The sequence below is a fragment of the Panicum hallii genome, chromosome 8 (assembly GCF_002211085.1).
Source record: "Panicum hallii strain FIL2 chromosome 8, PHallii_v3.1, whole genome shotgun sequence".
Classification (NCBI taxonomy): Eukaryota; Viridiplantae; Streptophyta; class Magnoliopsida; order Poales; family Poaceae; genus Panicum; species Panicum hallii.
The window spans coordinates 31,843,581-31,865,481 of record NC_038049.1 but is presented as its reverse complement, the minus strand read 5'-3'; the positions used below and the strand labels follow the sequence as shown (position 1 = coordinate 31,865,481).

Sequence of the window (21,901 nt, the reverse complement as noted above, 5' to 3'; positions counted from 1 at the left end):
GGCGCGCCGCCCTTGGGCCTCGTCCAGTCGTAGCAAGGCGGGCACATTAAATGCGCCGTCAGGCGAATCCCTTCTCCATGAAGGAACCGCCATGTCCCGGGAGGCGCTTGGCCTCCCGCGGTCTTGGGTCCTCTAGAAGGTGCTTTAGTTTGGCCCATTACTGTTAATGGGCTAGGAGAGCCTTTCGGCCCATTTACCTTTGGTTTGTCCAGGGCTAGGGGGACCCCTATTCCTGTGGCGCTGACAGCAGCCTCGGGGTCGCTCAAATCAAAAACTGCGAGTTGGGCGTGGGGCCAAGAGTTACTCCCCGCTCCACGTGCCTGCATCGTGCGGTGGCTACAGTTGTTTTTCCCACTTTGGGGATCATATCGACCTTTCCACAGGGACCGTTGCTTGGGGTCCGCGGGATTCTTGTGGAGTTGGAGCACCACGTCCCCTCCCCTTCCATTGGGTATATATTGTGAGAGGGGAGGGTATTGTTGGCCACCTTGTTCACTTGTCCTCTCGCCAAAAACTCCTTGCATCTGCCCCTCGCCGCCGCCTCCCAAGCTTCCACCATGACGCGCCACAGCGGGCAATAGAGCGGCTGCCGTGTCCTCGACTTCGGGCCATCGGTGAACACCGTGACGGGGATGGACCGGGCGAGAGGGCTCATGTCTCCCGGCACCTCCCTCCACACAGGGATAGCCTATCCCAGCCCGCGGGACTTTGGGGAGGTCATCATCTTCCTCCCATTCTTGATGGCGGGGTTGGTGCCGCCATTCTCTCCCTTCTTCGTAGAGGTGTTGGAGGCATACGCCATCCACATGGTGCACCTCGTCGCTAACGCTGTCATCACCCTGGCGCTCTTTGCGCACGCATGCGAGATGTTCATCGGTGTGTAGCCGTCGGTGGAGCTTTTCCGCCACTTCTTCAACCCCTGCCAGTCGCCCTCGGTGTCGCCAGGCCCGAGCACTGTCCCCAGGCCCGCATGGTGGGCAGATACTACTGCCGGATCCGTCAATGGTGACACCATGAGTTCATCGCTCTTTCATTCCAGAACAAGTGGGAGAGCTGGGAGTGGCACTGGTTGTACATGGAGATCACCAACAATGCCGTCGGGCACCCCCGCCTGGACGGATGCATGAATCTAGGGGCCGGATGGGATCCGATCCTAGCTTGTTTCACCCAACTGTGCCGGAGCAGGTTGTTAGAGGTGATGGTGGGGATGGATTTCTTCCGTTGCCTGCTTGCTCACTCTAGGCTCGCCTCCGTCCAGCGTGGTTCTACACTGCCGATGATGATGAGTGCCACCTCGCGCGCGGCGCCAAATTTAATCCCTCTAAGGAAATCATGGTGTCTTGGATGGACCAAGCCATAGAGGTGAAGGACGTGGCAGGGGCCCTACTCCCCGAGGGGATCCAAGCCCTGTGTGAGGACCTGGGGTGCCATGGCATTGTGGATAGCCTACCGAAGATCGTCACGCGGGGGCTGGTCCCCCCCCCCCCCCGCACGATGCAAGGTAGTGGGAAAGCCTCTAGTCACGGAGGAAAGATGCAAGCGTCGCAGTCAGGGGGCATAGTCATTCATGAGGGTGACTCTAGCCTCACCGCTCACGCCACGTCTCCCTTCACAAGTGAGCGCCAGACTCCCCGGCGCCCTGGAGGGTGCATTGGGCCCACGGGGGAAGTCGAAGCGCGAGCGCTCGCCTTCCCCGGTGCAGGTGGACTCCTCATCTTCTTCGCCCCTGTCGTCTCCATCACTGCGCCCAGAGGACGCGGGCTAGGGATGTTCAGCCGCGACGGGGGCCAAGGCGACCCTAGGGCGCCCCTCTTCCCCCAAGCGGCTCCAGATTCTATGCCCAGTATGGCGGTTTGCTAGCCCAGGATACATGTTAGGGTTTACAAACTGTGTTCCCTAGTTCTGCTGCATGCTTGTCTTTCTCGTGGCTCTGACACACAGCTGCTTTTGGTCGATAGGAGCGCATCGACCGCGGTACCTCATCAGGGGAAAGGCTTCCCCCAAGCTGAGGCCGGACTCGTTGCCTCCCCCGATGGTCGGGGAGTTATCGTCGACCCTTCTCCGCGCCGTGACGCTAGCGACCGCCCTGGACGCAGCCGCTGGATAACACCTGCCACTGTGCCCACCACCAGTGCCCAAGCCGGTTGTGCCAGCGGGGGCCGCGCAGGCGGGTGACGCCACTGGGGGATCCTTCAACGCGCGGCATCCCCCCATTTCGGAGGGGGAGAGGTCAGCGGCCTTAGGGCCAGACGCTAAACCCGGGGTGCCGACAGCCGTTCACCTAGAGGCAGTGTCCTTTGGTGTCGGGTCGGATGGAACGAAGCCTTCCGCTGCCGCCCCCAACTCCAGCGCATCAGCCTCGCGTCCGCACTGGGATGCGGTGCCGGCGGCCGACGAGACTGCCCAGGTACCAACCGTGGCTACGCCGTGTTCCCTCATAACCCTGGCGCAGGTGCAAGCCGCGCTGGGGTGGCGCTAGCAAGCCTCCAAGAGATGGCCCCGATGATGACCTATCCGAGCGCGCTCCCGCAGACCGGTCGTAGCTCTACCCCTCCTGGGAGCGTGACCTCAGGGCTCGCGAGGAGGGGGTCCACCACCGGGATGAGCAACTCCAGCCGATGGCAGCCGATATGGCAAGCCGCGAGGAGGCCCTAGAGGCCCGGGAGCGGCGCACCGATGAGGAGCTTGGCTCCATTCCGAGCGGGAGCAGAACCTCCACGACTGGTCCTGCTAGTTGGGGATCGCAAGGCACAGCTCCGGGATCGGGAACTCCAGCTTCAAGAAGATCTAGCCGCACACTAGTCACGGGTGACGGGTGTCGCCGACCGGGAGGCGGCCCTCGCCCTCCGTGAGCAGGACCTCAAGCGCCACGAGGATTGCGTCAGCTAGGACGCAGCCAACGTAGTGGCTACCAACCAGCGGGTGGCCGCGGCCCAGAAGGAGGTGAGAGATGGAGTCACTGCTGCACGCCTAGAAGCAGCGAACAAGATCCGCGATGCCCGGGCCGCCCATGAGGCCGAGCTGCGGGAGGTTAGGAATGCCCTTGGTACCCAGCTCCAGGACACCTGCCATCTCACGGATGCAGTGGAGGCGAGGGCAGCCGCCGGAAAGGCGCGTGCTGTGGAAGCCAAGGCTCGCGGCGACCGACTCAGGCCACCTTGAATGAGGCGTTGATGGTGGCGACAGAGTCGAAAGTCAGTGTCCACCGGGGACGGCTTCACACCATGACCAGGGAACTCCGTGCCTTCTTGCAAATGGTGCCGACAGGCGTGGGAGGCCGCTGGCCTTGGCTAGCTCGAGCTCCCTCCCCGGACCATCAGCGATGGCCCGAGCCAGTTCACCCACCAACTTGCCGCCCTAGCGGAGCGGCTGGGGGAGCTGGGCGACACCATCCATGAGGCTGTCATGGCGGGCTCCTCGGACCTGGCCACTGAGGTGTTGGGGCACGTCCTGGCGAGCTTAAAGAGCCAGCTCCCGAACGTGCCCCTAGAGGTGGCGCTCGATGGCATCATCCCCGGCGATGAGGAGATAGCTCGCGAGCAGGTCTGGGGCCTGGCCATGGATACGATGGCCATGTTCGTTCCCACCGCCAGTGGGTCTCTGCCTACAGATGGGGATGTTGGTCCAGCCAGCTCCAACCCGCCTGCGGAGCAGGAATCAGAAGCCTCTTTTGATGCTGGCCTGTAGGGCCATTCTAGTCTTTCTTTTCGTTGTTCCTAAAGTGCAGTGCCTTCGTGCGCCATGTATCTGAACCATGGATAAGGTAGGGCCTTTCCCTTTTGCCATGAACTTCGTTGTTTGTTACTTCTGTGCTTTTTTCTGTCTCGCAACCAGCACTACTTCTGCTTTCCCTTATGTGTCTCGCCCGGGCTGTTTTGCCAGGGTGTCAGCGACGAGTCGGACAACATGCCAACACTATGACAGAGGCCAGTCAGGCGCGTAGGCTGGCATGGTGCCCATGCCCTCCCCTTGGCCGTGTTGGTATAGGCATGCGGGGGCAAGGGCTGCCTCCGCGTCTGCCATGACCCCTTGTCAGGCCAATCAAGTTTGAGTGGAGGTGAGGCCAGGAGATCCGGGACTTGGCTTGGACCAGCTGATGCTTCGATGGTCCCGCAGAGAATCTCTGTCCGTCCGTTTATGCGCCAATCGGCCTATAAATGGCAGGGCAGCTGGGGCTTCTTCTTCCTCAACGAGCCATCGGCCCTTCAAAGCTTCTCCAGTTCTTGGCGGATCCTGGGAGATTTGCCCTAGAGCTCTTTTCTATAAGGAGCACCCTGCCACCTGCTGGGCGTGCTGAGGGCGCTGGCAAGGCTAGCCCCCCTTCCTTAGCGTAGTGGAGTCAGATCAAATATGTGCCACGACCCTAGGGAGTCGCAGAGCATTGGGAGCATGGAGGAGGCAGCTCTTCGACATTTTCAGCCCCGGCCCGGGAGCCCATCCCTTCCTCATTTCCTTCCCTCTCTCTAGCATAGCCGAGAGGGATCGAAGGAGGGTTGGTTTCCCAGGAGCCTCCGGCAGTAACCTGTCAAGGGCTTTCTCGAGAGCCCCTGGTGGAACTGTTGTTGCTGGGACTAGAGTGCTTCTCTGGTGTTGTTGCTTTGCTGCTTCGCCAGCTTGATGTCCTTGTCTGCTTCCGCGCAGACGTGGTGAGCCGGGGCGCATGCACAGCCGGGCTGGCTTGGGAGGCACCGATGCTCTTGCTCCTGATCTGGGTGCTTCTCTGGCTGAGAGCCGGGGGCCCCTGGTTCGGCAGGGCAAGGCTTGCCCCTTGCTGGTCGGCGACAACATCGTCGAGCTCCACCGTCCCGTGATGGCCTGGTGCAGGCCATGGTATCCCGGGATGTTGCTGCTACTACTAAGGGTTCTATTAGTGGAGGAGAGGCTCGCAGCCCCTCTTTCTCATCCTCCCTAGTGGTGGTTGCTACTCCAGGTACTGCCCAAGGTGTTTGGGCAGTACCTTGCTCCTTTGTTGCATTGAGGTTGTCGGATCTGGTTCTGGCTCCCCCACGCAGCTTTGGCGAGGCCCCTCTTGTTGCTCTAGGAAGTTGGGGTAGTCGAAGCTGTAGGAAGCCGGGGCTTCCTAGCTTTTTTTCTACCCATCCGACCCCGAGCTGCAGAGTGATCTTGCCTTCTCCCCGCTCATGGCTTGCACGCACGGTGTCCAGCGGTCCGAACCCCATTGTACGCGGTGAACGTGATGCAGGAGTCAGGCAGGAACCGACAGGAATGTGGACTCAGCGTGCCCATTTGCGTCTTGCCACAGCGCGGAGCCCCCCCCCCCCCCCCCGCACTGGTGTGCGAGGGGGGCACTCGATCCAGTCGTGGCTACGGGCGCGAACGCATCACCGCACACTCACTAGAGCTGGACGTCGCTGCCTTCTTCCTTGGTGTGCTTGTGGGATTCCTCGTAGTAGCTTCATGCATCCTTTCCACGATCATTCATCGCCCGTGTACAGGGTGCCTTCCCTATGATCTGTGTACCCGTGCCAGGAAATATGTAAAGTTCCCTTTTTCAGGATCAAGGGATCCCGGCCATGACTGGCCTTTGTGTAAGCTAAAGTATGTTTCTTAACTAAGCTCAATTTGCTTTCCTGGGGTGGACTACCATTCATTAGTCGAGGCTGCTTGCCGTGGAAGCGTGTGGTGGTGAGCGTAAGGTTACTGGAGACAACTGATCCCGGGGTCCGAAAACCAGGCCGAGAGTCAAAGTTGGCCAAGAAGAGCCTGTTAGCCCCCAGCCATCGTGCCGCTTTAGACAAGACTACTCTTTCATGACGCGAGCCAGACACCCCTGGCGAGCAACTTTCGCGCGAAGAAAACTTTAGAAATTGCATAAGAAGACTGCAATATGCTTAATGCTAGAATGGAAAGTACAAGGTAGGTGTACGTAGGTGGGAGCCCCCGGCCAAGTATCCTGGGGAGGCTGTCCGTGGGGTACTTGGCCTTCATGTCGGGACACTGGGACCCCCCTTCTATCTACGGGTAAAACTTACGAAGATGCTCGATGTTCCAGACTTGGGTACAGGAACTCTGTCTTCGTCAGAGAGTTGGAATGCTCCGAGCCGGTGTTCTTCCGTAACACGGAAGGGTCCCTCCCACATGGGGGAGAGTTTGTTCTTCCCTTCATGTGATTGGAACCGGCGGAGGACCAGGTCTCCGACTTGGAGGGTTCATAGTCGTACGTGGCGCTGGTGGTAGCGTCGAAGGGCTTGCTGGTAGCGAGCCGCCCTAACCGCTGCTCTGCACCGTACTTCCTCAAGGTAGAGGATGTCGTGCTGCCGCAGCTGATCTTGATCTTCCTCATTGTAGGCTCGTACCCTTGTGCTACCCAAAGTTACTTCGGCCAGGATCACGGCATCGGCTCCATAGATGAGGAAGAATGGTGTCTCGCCTGTTGTGCGGCTCGGGGTGGTTCGGTTCGCCCAAACCACCGCCGGAAGCTCATCTATCCAACCTGTGCCATGGTTCTTGAGCTTGTTGTAGGTCCTGGTTTTCAGCCCTTTGAGGATTTCTACGTTGTCTCTCATGGCTTGCCCATTGCTGCATGGGTGTGCCACAGAAGCAAAGCATAACTTGATGCCCATGTCCTCGCAGTAATCCCCAAAAAGGTAGCTCGTGAACTGGGTTCCGTTGTCAGTGATGATCCGATTCGGAACCCCATAACGGGCCACCAGGTCCTTGATGAACTTGAGTACAGAGTTCTTCTTGGCCTTGATGATTGGGGTAACCTCTGGCAACTTCGTGAACTTGTCAATCGCCATGTACAACCATTCATACCCCCCGACTGCCTTGGGAAAAGGTTCCAAGATGTCGAGCCCCAAGACCACGAATGGCAAGGATAGAGGGATGGTGTTGAGTGCCTGTGCTGGCTGGTGGATCTACTTTGCGTGGAATTGACACACCCTGCAGCGTCGAGCCAGTTTGACAGCGTCCTTGAGGGCTGTTGGCTAGAGAAAGCCTTGTCTGTAGGCCGTCCCAACCATCGTGCGGGAGGATGAGTGACTCCCGCACTCGCCTTCATGGATGTCGGTGAGCAGCTCGCCACCTTCCTCTCGAGAGATGCACCGGAGAAGGACCCTGTCCATGCCATGCCGGTATAGATCATCCACGGTCACATCATCCTCGGGAAGGATATTTTCTTTCAGGAAGCCGCGGATGTCATCCATCCGAAAGGGTTCCTGAGGATTGACTGGGAGCACGATGTTCCCGGTGGGTGGCATGGCCTAGTTTCCCCCACTCGAAGGCAGGGTTCCCCCTTCGACACGGTCGGTGGCCGTGATGGTAGGTCGGCAGAGTTTTTCTTCGAACACCCGGGGGGTATGGAGCTTGTGAGGACGCGAGCTGGGATAGCTCGTTGGCCTCAGTGTTCTCCTTTCGGGGAACATGTCACAGCTCCAGTCCATCAAAATGCTGCTCCATGTGCCGCACTTCAGCCATGTAGGTGGCCATTTGCGGGTCGGCGAATTGGTATTCCTTAGAGACGTGGTTGACCACGAGCTGGGAGTCCTCTTTCACCAGGAGGTGGCAAACTCCCAGCCCGACCACAGCTCGTAGCCTGGCCAGGATACCCTCATATTCCGCCATGTTATTCGTGGCTCGAAAATCAAGCCGAATGGTGTACTTGAGGATCTGTCCGTCCGAGGAGGTCAGGACCACCCCGGCTCCATCCCCTTGGATGGTGAGCAACCCGTCAAAGTTCATACACCAGTACTCCAAGGTCCATGGCCTGTCATCATCGACCGCTAGGTACGCGGTTTCTTTCGGTCGCTTGATGTCAAGGATCGGGCTCCATTCAGTGACAAAGTCAGCGAGGGATTGACTCTTGATCGCATGCCGGAGCGGGAACTGCAGACCAAACATGGTCAGTTTGATTGCCCACTTCATTGTGTGCCCCATCCCCTCTCGATTTCTAAGGATGTGGCCGAGGGGGTACGAGGTAACCACAGTGACCTGATGCGCATGGAAATTATGCCGCAGCTTGCGGGACGCCATGAGGACAGCGTACAACATCTTCTGTGCCTGCAGGTAACACTCTTTCGCGTCTTGGAGTACTTCGCTCATGAAGTACACTAGGTGTTGCACGCGTCGAGGCTGCCTTAAGGGCCCGTCCGGGATGATCCCGAGGTCCGGGGTAGGTGGCCCCTCCGCAGCTTCTCATGGCTTCCCCCTCCCAGGGTCTGGTCTTCTATCTCTGGGGTCTTCCTCTTCCCTCTCGGCAACCAGCACCGCACTTACGACTTGCGGGGTGGCTGAGATGTAGAGGAGTAGTCCCTCTTTGTCACGGGGTGCCACCGGCACCGGGGGGGGGGGGGACGAAAGGTATTACTTGAAACCCTGGAATGCCTGATCCGACTCCGTGGTACACTCGAATCGGCCGGCCTTCTTGAGTGGCTTGAAGAGTGGAAGGCCCCTATCTCCGAGCTTAGAGATGAAACGCCCAAGGGCCGCCACGCAACCCTTGAGGTGTTGAGCCTCCTTTAGATGGGTCAGGGGCTGCATGCGATCAATTGCTTACACCTTTTCTGGGTTCACTTCAATGCCGCGACTCGACATGAGGAAGCCCAGGAGCTTTCACGCCAGTACTCCGAACACACACACTTCTCGGGGTTGAGCTTGAGCCTGGTGGTTTGTCGGCTATCGAAGGCTTCCGACAGGTCCTGCAGGAGGGTCTCCTGCTGTCGGGTCTTCACCACAATGTCGTCGATGTAAGCTTCAACGTTGTGTCTCTGCAAGTCCTTCAGGGTAATACGCATGGTCCGTTGGAATGTCGGCCCAGCGTTCTTGAGCCCGAAGGGCATGCGGATGAAGAAGTAGGTTCCCACCGGAGTGGTGAACGAAGTTTTCTCCTCATCCTCCTTTGCCATGCTTATCTGGTGGTACCAAGACTACACCTCTAGAAAACAAAGGAGGTCACACCCTGTCATGGAATCGACAACTTGGTCAATGCGGGGTACCGGAAAAGGATCTGTGGGGCAAGCTTTGTTGGGGTCGGTGTAGTCCAAGCACATGCGGAGCTTGTCGTTGGCCTTTGGGACAATGAATGAATTGGCTAGCCACTCTGGATGAAAAACCTCCCAGATGAAGCCCGCTTCCAACATCTTCCGCACTTGCTCGCGGATGAACTCTTGCCTCTCCGGTGCGTGACGCTGAATTTTCTACTGGACGGGTCATGCTTTGTGGTGCACGGCTAGTGTCACACCCGAGCACACGGGACTGTCCGCGTGGCGTACTTCTCCTAGGATACGGGATGGGACATGGCCCATGCCCTACATCTATTGTAACTACTCGTAATGTAGTAGGACTACTCATACAGTAGCGAAACTAGTCGGACACGGTAGGAAACTATCCGAGAAGTATTCGGGTAGGACTCCTCTGCTTGTACCTAACTAGGACTTTCGTGTAAACCTGTTCCCCTAGACTATATAAGGGCAGACAGGGACCCCCTCGGGGACAATCACCATCAAAGGCAATACAAACCACACAGGACATAGGGTATTACACTCTCGTCGGCCCCAACCTATCTAAACCTTGTGTTCGTTGCACATTCGAGTTTCTGATCTTGAAAACCAATACAACACCGTTCACTGGTTTATGATTGGTACTACGTGTAAGTTTGCGGAAGGGGTCTCTCTCTCATACTTCCAGTAACTAATTACTAGTTTCCGACTAGTACCTTAGATTATTGAAGGGGCCTTGTGCTCATATTTCCAGTACAACGCCATTTCACTGGTTTATGACTGGTACTACACGCAAGTTTGCGGAAGGGGCCTCGCTCCCTTGTTTCCAGTAACATATTACTAGATTTCGACTTGTACACTATGTTATTGAAGGGGCCTCGCTCCCATGCCGTGAGGTTTACTAGTTTACAACTAGTTCTACACCTGGTCGACTACTTTGACTACTCGTCTTGACTACAATCCTAATAGGAATCGACTCTAACTAGATGACTTCATCGACTATTCAAGACTCAGCGGCTACTTGCCCAATGCTTGGGCTCGGGGGTTGCCACCGTTTGCTACATCTACTCTATGCTTATCATCTGGCTCCTTGGCTCGAGGGTTTGATGGGACAAGGCACTCAGCGTACGTCAAAGGACAGCTCTCATGCTTACATGCTGGACACTGTAAAACTACTTGACAATACCCGATCCAAGAGGCTTTTTAAGATTTATCTTGTGTAGATGTTTGTTAACCATTATTTTAGGGATTCTATTCCGAAATAAGGGGTCTTTTCAAATTATTATCCAGAGGTCTTATTTAGTTATTGGCTCAGGGTACAAAGATTGATTTGAGAGATAATTTTGGATGTTTGTTGGTGATGTTATTTATTTAACCATTTTTTAGGGAATTCATCCCAAAAGAAGAGGTTTTCAAATTTACTAAACCGATTTGCCCATGTTCACTATCAAATCTTTACCATCGTATATAGCATGCTACGATTCTTTGGATCCATTATTCCAAATCTTAGGGATTTGGATTCAAGGCTCGGAGCCACGGGACACGTGTCATCAGTGACTTATTTTTCAAATCTGCTGGAAGATAAGGATAGAAGACTCAAGATTAAATTGACCCTTAGCCTGATTCTACGAGTCAACCTAACGCTCGGGGGCTACTCCATATGGAGTGCGAGTTTAATCGCACCCCATATAAAAGAAGACTGGACAACTACTCGGGGTATGAGCACCTCACAGCCTCGCGCAGCCAAGGAAGTACTAGGAGTACACCTTCAAAATAAAGTTTGGGACAACTCGAAGACGCCTTTAGAAGTACTCGGACGCCTGCAGTACTCGGCTACGAAGAGCTCGGGGGCTTGTCAGACCCGGGCACACGGGACTATCCACGTGGCGTACTTCTCTTAGGATACGGGATGGGATATGCCCTATGCACTACATCTGTTATAACTACTCGTAGTGCAGTAGGACTACTCATACGGTAGGAAACTACCCGAGAAGTACTCGGGTAGGACTCCTGTGCTTGTACCTAACTAGAACTTCCATGTAAACCTATTCCCCCAGACTATATAAGGGCGGACAGGGACTCCCTCAGGGACAAACACCATCAAAGGCAATACTAACCACACAAGATGTAGGATATTAAGCTCTCGGATGCTCGAACCTGTCTAAACCTTGTGTTCCTTGGACCTTCGAGTTCCTGATCTCGGTGACATCCTACCTACAAACTCACCACCTCGGGGGTATCCCTCGGTGGGCGTGGCGGTAAAACACCGACAGCTAGGTTGTGCTCGATCACCTCCCTAGGTACTCAGGCATATCCGACGGTTTCCACACAAACACGTCGGCGTTAGCCTGGACAAATGAGACGAGCGCACTTTCCTATTTTTCGCCCAGCTGTGCTCCAATCGTCACCGTCTTCTCGGTATCGCTCCCAAGGCAGATCGCCTTGGTGAGGGCCGCATCATCGGGGGCGATCCATTGCCTAGCCGGGGATTGTGTCGACGGCTCAGGGCATTCGCTGTCTGTGACGCCCTGAAAATTCGCCAAATTAAATCGCGTGCTAGGAGATTTCGTTTAAAAACCGCTCGTCGTCAAAACCCTAGCTTGACCCCTATCCCGCACCGCTCGGTGGTCCGACGACCGCGCATGACCGCTTTCCGCAATCAGTGCCGACGCAATCCCTTTCTCCTCGTACAGCGCGAATGACGCGCGCGCGTGGCCGCGGTCGCCGCCTCGATCGGCGCCGACGCGTCCCCCCCCCTCTCTTTCTTCTTTCCCTTTTTCTCCCTCCCATTTCTTTTCTTTTCTTTCCTTTCCCTTTCTTTCTTTCTTTTCCCTTTCTTCCCTTTTCCCTTCTTCCTTCCTTCTTTCTTCTTTCTTCCCCCTCTCTTTCCTCCCTTTTTCCCTGCCGCGCGCCCGAGCGCTGGCCGGCCGCGCGCCTGCTCTGCCCGGCCGCGCCGCGACGCACGCGCACGCGCAACGCGTGGCCGTGCGCCGCGCCGTGCCGGCCGTCGCTCGTGCCCCCGCTCTGGCCCGCGCCACGCCGCGCCGTGCGCGCACGCGCGAGCACGGACCCGCGACGCCGCGCCGCCCGCTGCTGCCGCGTTCCGCCTCGCCGCGCGCGCCGTCGCTTTTCCCCGCCCTGTGCCGCACAACACCGCCCCTCCCCACGTGCGGTGCCCGGCACCCTCACCGCCACGCCGCGTCACAACGGCCGCAAGCAGCCGGAGCGCCACTAATGGCGCCCCGCACTGCCCGCCGACCGCCACCACCCGAGGTCCTCCTCCCCACCGCCCTTCCCCTATAAATCGCCCCCCTCCCCCCGCGCAGCTCGCCTCCCCACGGCCTCCACCGCCACCTCCAGCCCTTCCCCAAGCCCATAGCCCCGCCGCCGCCCACAGCTCCTCCGCCGCCCGCTGCCCACCGTGGGCGCGCCTCCTCACTCCACCTCGGCCCAAGGTGAGGACGGGGATGGGACCCCCTCCTTCCCCTCCCCCTTTTCCCCCTCAACCCCGAGCCGCCCCGGGCCCCGGCCGCCGGGATTTGGCCGGGGCCGAGCCTCCCCTCCCCTCCTCTGCTTCCTGCTGGCAAGGAGAGGAAGAAAGGGGCAATTTTGCCCTTAGGCCCCTCCCCCCCTCTTCTATTTGTTTAAGGACCCCTCCACTTTTTTACAACCTTGCAAGATGAGCCCCCTCTCTTTGTTATTTCCAAAACTAGACCCCTCCACTATATAAGTTTATTTCCAAGTAGATCCCTCGCACTTTTTGTTGCGCCTCTAATATTTCTAGAATTCGCAAATAGGTCCCTACCCTTTTCGGACAATCACGAATAAGCCCCTAGACCCTTGTTTAGCCCCTGAACCCCTCTTTACCTCGTCATTTTATGTGCAAAACGATCTCCGATCGACCCGAAACTTTACCACGCCCTTTCTAGTATAGTTCTAGCCATGCCATTAAGAAACCACCCAAAAATATTACCCCTAACTCCGTAACTAAATTATTTCCGATTCAAGCTCAACGATGAAAGCTTTTAGTACTTTCGCTTGATTGTGTGTCTGTTTGTTTGTGCCTTAGGACACGGAGTGAACGAGGAAGGTCCCGACTGTGACCAGGCGAACGAGGACCAGTTCTGCGATCCCGAGCCCGAGGGACACTGCTTCGACCAGGACCTCCCGCAAGGGTTTGACGATGGCAAGTTCAATAACACCCTTTGATGCATGTTTCTGTCCTAGTTTTTATAAACACAACCCAGTGGCCTGTTTTATAAAATTTCATGGTTTTGCGTGTTGAAAACATGGTAGGATAGCCACCCATATTTGGGATAACCATACCTTGACCACCTGATTTTATAAAGAAAACGCGTGTGTGTGGGAAGGGATAAAATGTGGTTTCAAAAGATGAGTCAGACGGGATGGATGGCATTTCTGTGTGAATTGCCGTTGGTGTGCTCGTACCTGTGTGGTAGGGCAAGGAAGGGAGATGTCCATCTTGTCACCCCTAAGGACCGAGTTGATGTGTCGTCTCACCTAGCTTCCTGTCGTGCAAACCACTTGACCGTTGTATGGGCAACGGCTTAGCCTAACCCCACTAGTTAGTCTGATAGCCATCAGGCGAGCTGGGAGCAACGGGTGATCAAGGAGACGGGATAGGCTCTGTGTGACTTATGCCCCGGTTAAACCTTGGTGATAGGTCGAATGACCCCTTGATCGATCCCGTGGTGGCTAGCCAGGTCTAGCTAAGGTGGGTAAGGGCTTTGATGGGATCTGCACCGGCACTACGGTGTTCGTGCTGTGGTACCCCACCTGTGGGTAAAGTTGCACACCTCTGCAGAGTTGAAAATCTATTCGAATAGCCGTGCCCACGGTATTGGGCAAGTTATGGTGTGGTCACATAACTAGTGTTTCTCTCCGGAAATGGTTGGGTTGGTGTGGGTTGTTTGGAAAGTGTCCGGCAGTTGTGCCGTGTGCTACGGCGGACGGGGAGTCTGGTGGAAGCTTAAAACATGGATCCTGTGTGGATCAATACCGTGTGCTCCTCGATACTTAAAAGCTTGTTTTGGAAAATTGTTTTAAACGAACCTTTGCATATAACCGAGTTTCTAAAAATGAACCCTGACCTTTTCCTTGGACTGTCCTGTGTATTGTTCTCTGTTATAACCCCCCCCCCCCCCCCGTGGGTGTGATTGGACTTGCTGAGTACGTTCGTACTCACCCCATTCTTACTTCTTACCGCAGAAGATCCCGACTACACTCCCGAAGACGTCGAGTAGGATTTCGTCCTGCACCCAGTCTTGCCTGTGGTTAATGTGATATCCAGGTAGTTAGACAACTAGATCCTAAGTTTGGGTATATAATATGTAAGCATGTTATAGTGTATACAAGTTGTACAAAGCAATAAGGGTATATTTGTAAATTATAAGTTTTATAAATTCTTATGTGCAAGTGTGTGAAAATGTTCTTAAGTGTCAAATTTCAGATGGCTATAGAAAAGAAAAGAGCAAAAGTCAAATAGAACCTAAGAGAAATAGATTTTGAAAGAAACTAAGGACCTATGTGTAGTTAACACAAACATAAGGGACTTACATGTGAAATGGTAACAAGATAAAAGTAAAACTTAGTTTTACCTAAGGACTAAAGTGTAAAAAGAGTTAGTAATGATTACTACAGGAAATCTTGCAAAAAGACCCTAAACATTAGAGTATTTTGTTTAAATTAACACATAAAGTTTATAATTTAAGTTGTGTTTAAAAGTTCAAAATAAAATAGTACCCTTTGAGATTTTGAACTCGAGCTCTAAAGCATTCTTGTAGGATTTGAAATTCTCTACAACTTTACTTTAGACATTTTTCTCATTAGGATTTTGTATCATTAGGAATTTTTAGTTTACAGAGGGGTCCCTGGAATTTTTGGGATTTACAAACGAGTCCTTCTGACTCCTGTCTGCCTTCTTCCTCCTCTGACCACCGCTGCTTCCCTTCTGCTCCGCTCCTGCCACCGCCGCTCGCCGCCGATACCGCGCCCCGAGCTCCACCTCCTGCTGGCATATCCTCCCACGCGTCATCCTCTCCCGGTCTCGACTTCTTTCCTCTCTCTTCCTGGCCTCACGCGCGCGCGCCACGGCAACCCGAGGCCTCCGCCGGCCGCCACCTCCTGGTCACCGTGGACAGGCCACCCCGGTGCCTTAACTTTCTCCTTCTCGCGCGCAGCAGCACGACATCAACACTTACGTTCTGTTCTGCTACTCCCAGCGTCCAATTTCCAGTACTCGAGCTGCATTCCGCCGCCGCCGTCATCTTCCACTCCGGCCGCGCACGGCACGCCCGTGGGCAGCCCACACCGGACCTCCTCCGCCCCAACCAACACCTGCACAAGCTTTCCCGTCATCCACTGGTGCTCCTCGCCCATTCGTGGCACTCCAATTTCCACTGAAACCTCGTCGCCGACGATCACCATCTGCCGCCGCCCTCGGCCTCACCGTGGGCAGCACCACTCACGCAGTCCCGAGCCCCCACAATCCTATAAACAGCACCACATCATCACCCTGAAGCTGTACGACCCATCCATTGACCCTCTGGTGCATCACAGTTCCTCCCCGATGCTCGCCGGCGTTCTTCCTCGCCGCCGCCGCATCGGTCTCCGTCGAATTCCCTCGATCCAGCATGTTTTCATCCAATTGATGGCACGTACACATTCCCCATGACTCACTGGTTCTCGTGCGCAGGTTACTTGCCGACATTCGCCACCGGAGCTCCGCCGTCGACGGTGACCCCTCCGCCGTCACCTCGGGCTCAAGTCGAACCCCACTGTTCCGGCCATCCCCGTCCACGACACGTAGCGCAACGAGACCACAGTAAGCTCCTGACCCTATTCCGGCACTTGGACCTCGCCGCCGGTGACCGCCGTCGCCGGAACACGGCCGCCCCGCCTTACTCTGTCTCGGTTCCAAGTCCAAGGGCTTCGGGTTAGAAGAAATAGAACTTCAGGGGGTTTTGTGCAAAAGAATAGACTCAGAGGAATAGTGCCGAGGGACCTCCTTATGTAAATATGGCTGCCAACTTAAAAATACTATATCTCTTCAAGGAAAAATCATAAAATAGTAAACTAAATTTTGTTAGAATCGTTAGACAAAGATCTGCAACTTTGCTTTAAAGGTCGACTTCAGTTTTTGAATGTTTGATGATCTAATTTAAATATCAAAGTTAGTTGCTTGTAGGCTTTGAAAGTACATAGTAATTCATAGAAAAATTATAAAATGGTAAAACCAGTGATGATAATTTTCTTTTAATATGTAGAATTGAAGAAAAATAATTAACCTAGTGCTCTAGTATTATTTTCTTAATGTACAAGTTTTATTAGAAATAAGGTGTAGTTTCCTTAATATAATTAATAAACACACTTTCAAATGTTCAAAAATCATGAAAAATATGTTATGGTTCTGTTTTGTATTATTGCAACATATTATTAAGTTTTCAACTAAGAATTAGATGTTAAATAAATTGGATATAATCTAATTGATTTATAAAGTAATAGTAACTTAAAGTTCATATAAATAATTAGTGAGGTCAATTTAGAAAGCTCTTTAATATAAATATTAAGAAACCCCACTTGTTGCTTCATGCTACTAGTTAGTTAATTAATGTAATTCACCCTGTTGTTTAAATGGATTTAGATAAAACATATAATACTCGATAAATGACTGCCCAGTGCAGGATAGATAACTTATCATCGTAATGTAATTTTTCTTAAGATTAGATTGCAACTTTATCGTGAACTGACCTACCAATGTATGCATCCATTAAACTTCATTTTGCATATCATATAGACTCGACCACTCTCGCTGACGGGGACTATCAGCTGATTCCGGATCAAGAAGGAGGTTATTCTGAAGACTCCAGGAATCTCGTCGCGGATTTCTCTGAAGCCCCGAACCAAGGTTCGGAAGAAAATAGTTTGACTAACCCCAACCCTACCAACGAAGGCAAGCCCCGGACATAACCCCTACTTTATTACACTGCAACCTATACTATTTATGTATATCTTTATGCATTAAGTTCTTAGGAGTTGTTTGTAAACCTTAGTTGCATAATTCCAGGAACCTATGTATTGAACACTAGAACTTGAGTCCGAATAGCTGCTCTGCTTATAGGACCGGTAGAAGTCGAGTGATTTCCTGTCACTCGCGCGATATAGGAATTGTGATGTTTACATTCCTGTTATCATTATAAGGATGACGGACGGGAGTTTTATGAGGTATCATGGTCAAGATGATATCCCGTCTGTTTTGATGAATTTGATAAGGTCGCAGTGTGTGGTAGTGGTGGTTAAGTGTTTGAAAGTACTAGCCACATGCCGTGAAATATGGTAAGCGGTAAGCCTAGTAACCGATCGGCCCGAGGAGTGGACATACCCCCCACCACATGTATTTGCTTCTTTTGGTTACTTTGTTCGACGTGTAGGCATATGTGTTGCTGGGTAACCAGGAGTACGGGGTTTGTAGTCGCGCTACAGACGTACTTCCTGCACTTTGGATGTGCATATGACCTGCAGACGCTTGTGGTGGCCCTGATCCACGAGTCGGAATGAAAGGCAAACGGTTGCTTCGGAACGACCCTGTGGTGTTCCAAGCGTGTGTGTTAGGTTTACCTTGCAAGGGTTGAATCTCGATTCAGAATCGTCCGCCTCTCACGATGTATGAGACTGCTTATTCCCTTTACCACATAGAGTAACAAGAGTAATTATGTGATTATCTAAGATGATGTTTGAATAAAGATTCTACCATGTTTGACTAGTTATAGGTGCTTACCTAGAATGGTTAATCAACTAGAATCTGAAAGTTAAAAGTTGAAATTAAGGATCTACTCTTTGTTGCTTTTCAGCTGAAAACCCTACCCAAAGCTAAAAGCCATCATGAGTCTAGCTATGGGCTAAGGTATACCCAATTACGGGTAAGTCTTGCTGAGTATTAGTATACTCAGCCTTGCTTTTGTTGATTTAATCCAGGTAATCTCCCTGATGAGCCAGCTTTCATTATACCGTGGCCCTACCCTTTGCCTGATGGTTGGTCCGTGGAATGGGATCCGTCCCCGGCCAACACCGATTCCGCCGAGTGATATTATGCCAGGGCTAGCATAATATCTGTAAAGACGACGTGTATAATGGCTACGCTTTTCAAATTCCGCTGCTTTGACTAAAAACTAAAACCTGTCTTGTAATAATCTCTCCTCTGTGGGAGCTAATGATGTTTTGTACATTGTTGTAATGTAACTGCCTGTGGTGTAAGATATTTTGGCATTGTATCTCTGGACTCACCTTCGTGTGAGGTACCTTGTTGGATCCTGAGTTCGGTGGTTTATCGGGACGTTACCCGACAGACCAATGGTTTTATACCGTTTGAAGTACGAGGTAGCCCTTCGGTGAGGACTCGCGTACTTGAGTCGGTATAATTCAGATTGGTTCTGCCACAGCTGGTATCAGAGCTAACAAGTGTACTCTGGAGATATAATTAGCCTTAAAAAGTAATTTTTAGTATAAAAATTGATTAATCAAGTATTTGCGAACTACGGTGGTTCGTTAAGGATTATGTATAGTACGTAAGCCCTAGGGTAATGTTATTAAGGGAATTAGAGGTGGCTGTAATATATATACATATATAATTCTGACTTCCAGCATTACTTTTCTGTTGAAACTTAGATTTATGCACAACCCAACCTTACTTTCTGTAACGACATCTTCGATCGTGAGGTAAGAAGGTAAGGATCCTCAGCCAACTGAGGGAGCTTGGCCTTCCTGTCGGTGATGCGAACCGAACGCTGTTTCTCAAGCAGTGGCCTACTTGCGATGCTGCCAATGTACCAATTTCGGTTGACTACATTGGGAGTATATGGTTCGGCGCAGGGTATGGCGATCGCTGTTCATACCCCCGCATTTTGCGGTATCCCCCGTGAATACGTTGTTCAATAACGTATGTTAACGTTGTCTGTACGGCGGTAATTGTACAGATGCTGTTTCTATAGTGAGTAGTAATGGATGGGAACGCTTTCATGACATGCTGGCATGAAAGGTTCATTGAATATATATATATATATGCATTGTGGTCTTCTGCAGGTACACTAACCACGATTCCGAAACTAGGACGGATAGGGTTTACCGACTAGTTAATAGTGAGAGACGTAATTATATTGTGCCACCGTAACTAACCACGTAAGACCAAGATTACTTGGCAGTTAATTTTTGTTTGTGAGATCGATTAGTACGTGCATGCATAATCCATTAATCAACTAAATTGAATGTTTAAATTGATGCTTCCTAAGAAATAGACAACATGTTGGTATTTCTTAATTTGGGTAAGTAAGAATCTTTAGTTGGGTATCTTAGGTATTCATCTGAATTCCAGCCTTTGCTGTTATCAGAATCAGCTATCTTAATCCAATTTTACCTTTTAAATTTTCTCAACAGGGTAAAAATATCTTACCATTTGCATTGTTGTCGCAGATGGCTGCTCCTGCTAATACCTTTTGGGATCAGGAGGGGCACTTTCACACCAATGGTTTACATTGGGAAGGATTTCCTCGTCTTTTGTGGGAATCCTTGAGTATGTTTCATTATACAGAGCCTCCTCTGTATGATGGGGTAGAGTATCGTGAAGAAGGAGTTCCCCGCTGCAGGGTTAAGATGATAATTCCTCAACACCCTTTCCGCTCCTTATGGCCTCCCATAGAAGTGGAAGTGGTTGGATATCGTCTAGTGGATACTCTTGAAACTGCTGCTTTAGAAGCTATCAAACTCTTTTGCAATCAGCATCCAATTGAAGTTGCCGCATATCCTATTGGGTTATTTCCTACCATAGACCCGGGTAGTACGGACTGGGATTTTCGGACAGACCATCATGGTCATCTGCTAGGGGATCTGGCTGAAGAAACCGTCCGTATGGTTACCAGATTCATGGATGTGCAATATCATTATCAAATGTTACTGCGTCATGGGGTAAGTCAGATAACTGGTGTGGCTCAAAGCCACTATCGGAACGCTGACCATCAAGTAACCCAAATAGAAGAATTACAAGCTTTGGTGACTCAGAAGGATGAAATTATTGCAGCAAGAGATGAGACAATCCTCCATCGTGAAGATCAGATCAATGAGAGTGATCATATTATCACTCAGCGTGACACTGTTATTGAGTTTCTACAGGCACAAATTCATGATCTGATACTTGTGGCTGATGATGCCCAGGCTCACATTGAGGAATTGCAGCAGCAACCGATACTTCCCGCTATACCCATAGTACCTGAAGAAGAAGAAGAAGACCCAGAAGAGATTGAGGGTGTTTCAGAGATTGACTCTGAGCATGGGGATCCAGTTCTTAGTCCCTATCACTCTTCTTCTGGCAGTCAATCTTCTGTAGGCAACTTCGACGATTTTTAGTTTAGTAAATCGTCGACTATCTAGATGTAACCTATGGGGAGTGTAATAACTTAAGGAGTGTGTAACTTAGCTAGATCTCATGCCAATTGTTGTAACATAGATGGCCTGCGTAGAGATCTTTCGGATGTACGATGCGGAAAACAAAAGAACCAATATTGTAATATAAGTTTCCTGTTTTATCATCTTGTTCATTATCATTATGATTCTGAAATGAGATGATTGAATGGAGTATGTGTTTTGTTTATATTTTCTGAAATTGGGAGTAAGGCTATATGGTTAATGATGGACATCTCCTTTGTTTCAGATGGTTGGAGCCACACGTGGAACCCCGGAAGGTTTCCGGGCTGATCAGGCCAGCGGTTCTCAGCAACCGCCACCACCTCCTCCCAACCTTGCCGAAGTCATGGCTCGGCAAACGGAATTGCTTAATTTGCTGGTTCAAGCACAGCAGAATCAGCAGCATCAATTCCGAGGAGGCCGGGATGATCGTAATCCTCCTGTGGCTAGTTACCAAGATTTCCTCAGTACCCAACCGCCTTTCTTCAGTAAGGCGGAAGAACCATTGGATGCCGATGCCTGGCTTCATATTATTGAATCGAAGTTCGCTCTCCTGACCATACCTTGTGCGGATTCTAGCAAGGCTTCTTTTGCTGCTCAACAACTTCGTGGTGCTGCTAGAATCTGGTGGGATAATTTTTATGCCATGCAACCTGCAGGGCATGTCATCACATGGGATGAATTCCGGGTCGCCTTCCGAGCGCATTATATTCCCGCAGGATTATTGGAGCGAAAGCTTAATGAGTTCCTGGCTCTTACCCAAGGTGCCAATACAGTTCTGCAATACGCACAGAATTTCAATCATCTGTGCCAGTATGCAGGGTATCATGCAGATAATGATACCAAGAAGCAAGACCGTCACTACACCATGGTACACTATTGGCTACAGTGATGTGTGGGCAAAAGGTTATTATTGGCAACATATAATCTGTGGGTAATAGTGAGACCTTGTACCCTCACATTATCTATCGGCAATGGAAGTATTAAGTAACACCTTATGTGTCGGCATTTCTACGACGGCAGATAATGTGTCGGGAAAAAAATGTTGACAGCTCAACTGTTGGCGTAGGCCGAATCACCTACTGTTTATGTGTCGGCGTAGGGGTGTCCAAGCTGGCGAAAAACATCATTGGCGCCCATTTTTTCAGCTGCGCGGGAAAAGGAAAAAAGTACCGCGCACACAACAAAACTTTCAATCCCCGAATCCCCACCTCCTTCTCCCTCACCGTATCCCCAAATCCCCACCTCCTTCTCCCTCACCGCAGCTGTGAATCCCCACTGCCCCTGCCCCCTCGTTCATCTCGGCGCAAAGACACCCACGGCAGCCTCCTGCAGCTTCTGCACGCGGGCAGGCACTGCAGCCTCAACCCTAGGCTGCTAGCTAGCTGTCTTGATTCTGTTCTTCCATAGAAATTGATTGGATTTGGTTCTGCTAGCTAGCTGTTGGATTTGGTTCATTTGTTCTTGCGCAT

The 21,901-nt window shown here is 52.0% G+C and overlaps 1 protein-coding gene across 1 annotated transcript; it reads right to left on the bottom strand.

Annotated features, from left to right (window-relative positions):
* Positions 1 to 6,170: 6,170 nt before the first annotated feature.
* LOC112903725 (uncharacterized protein K02A2.6-like) lies at positions 6,171 to 6,761 on the bottom strand. Its single transcript, XM_025972946.1, has one exon. It carries the CDS (start codon positions 6,759 to 6,761, stop codon positions 6,171 to 6,173), a length of 591 nt encoding a protein of 196 aa, XP_025828731.1.
* Positions 6,762 to 21,901: the final 15,140 nt, after the last annotated feature.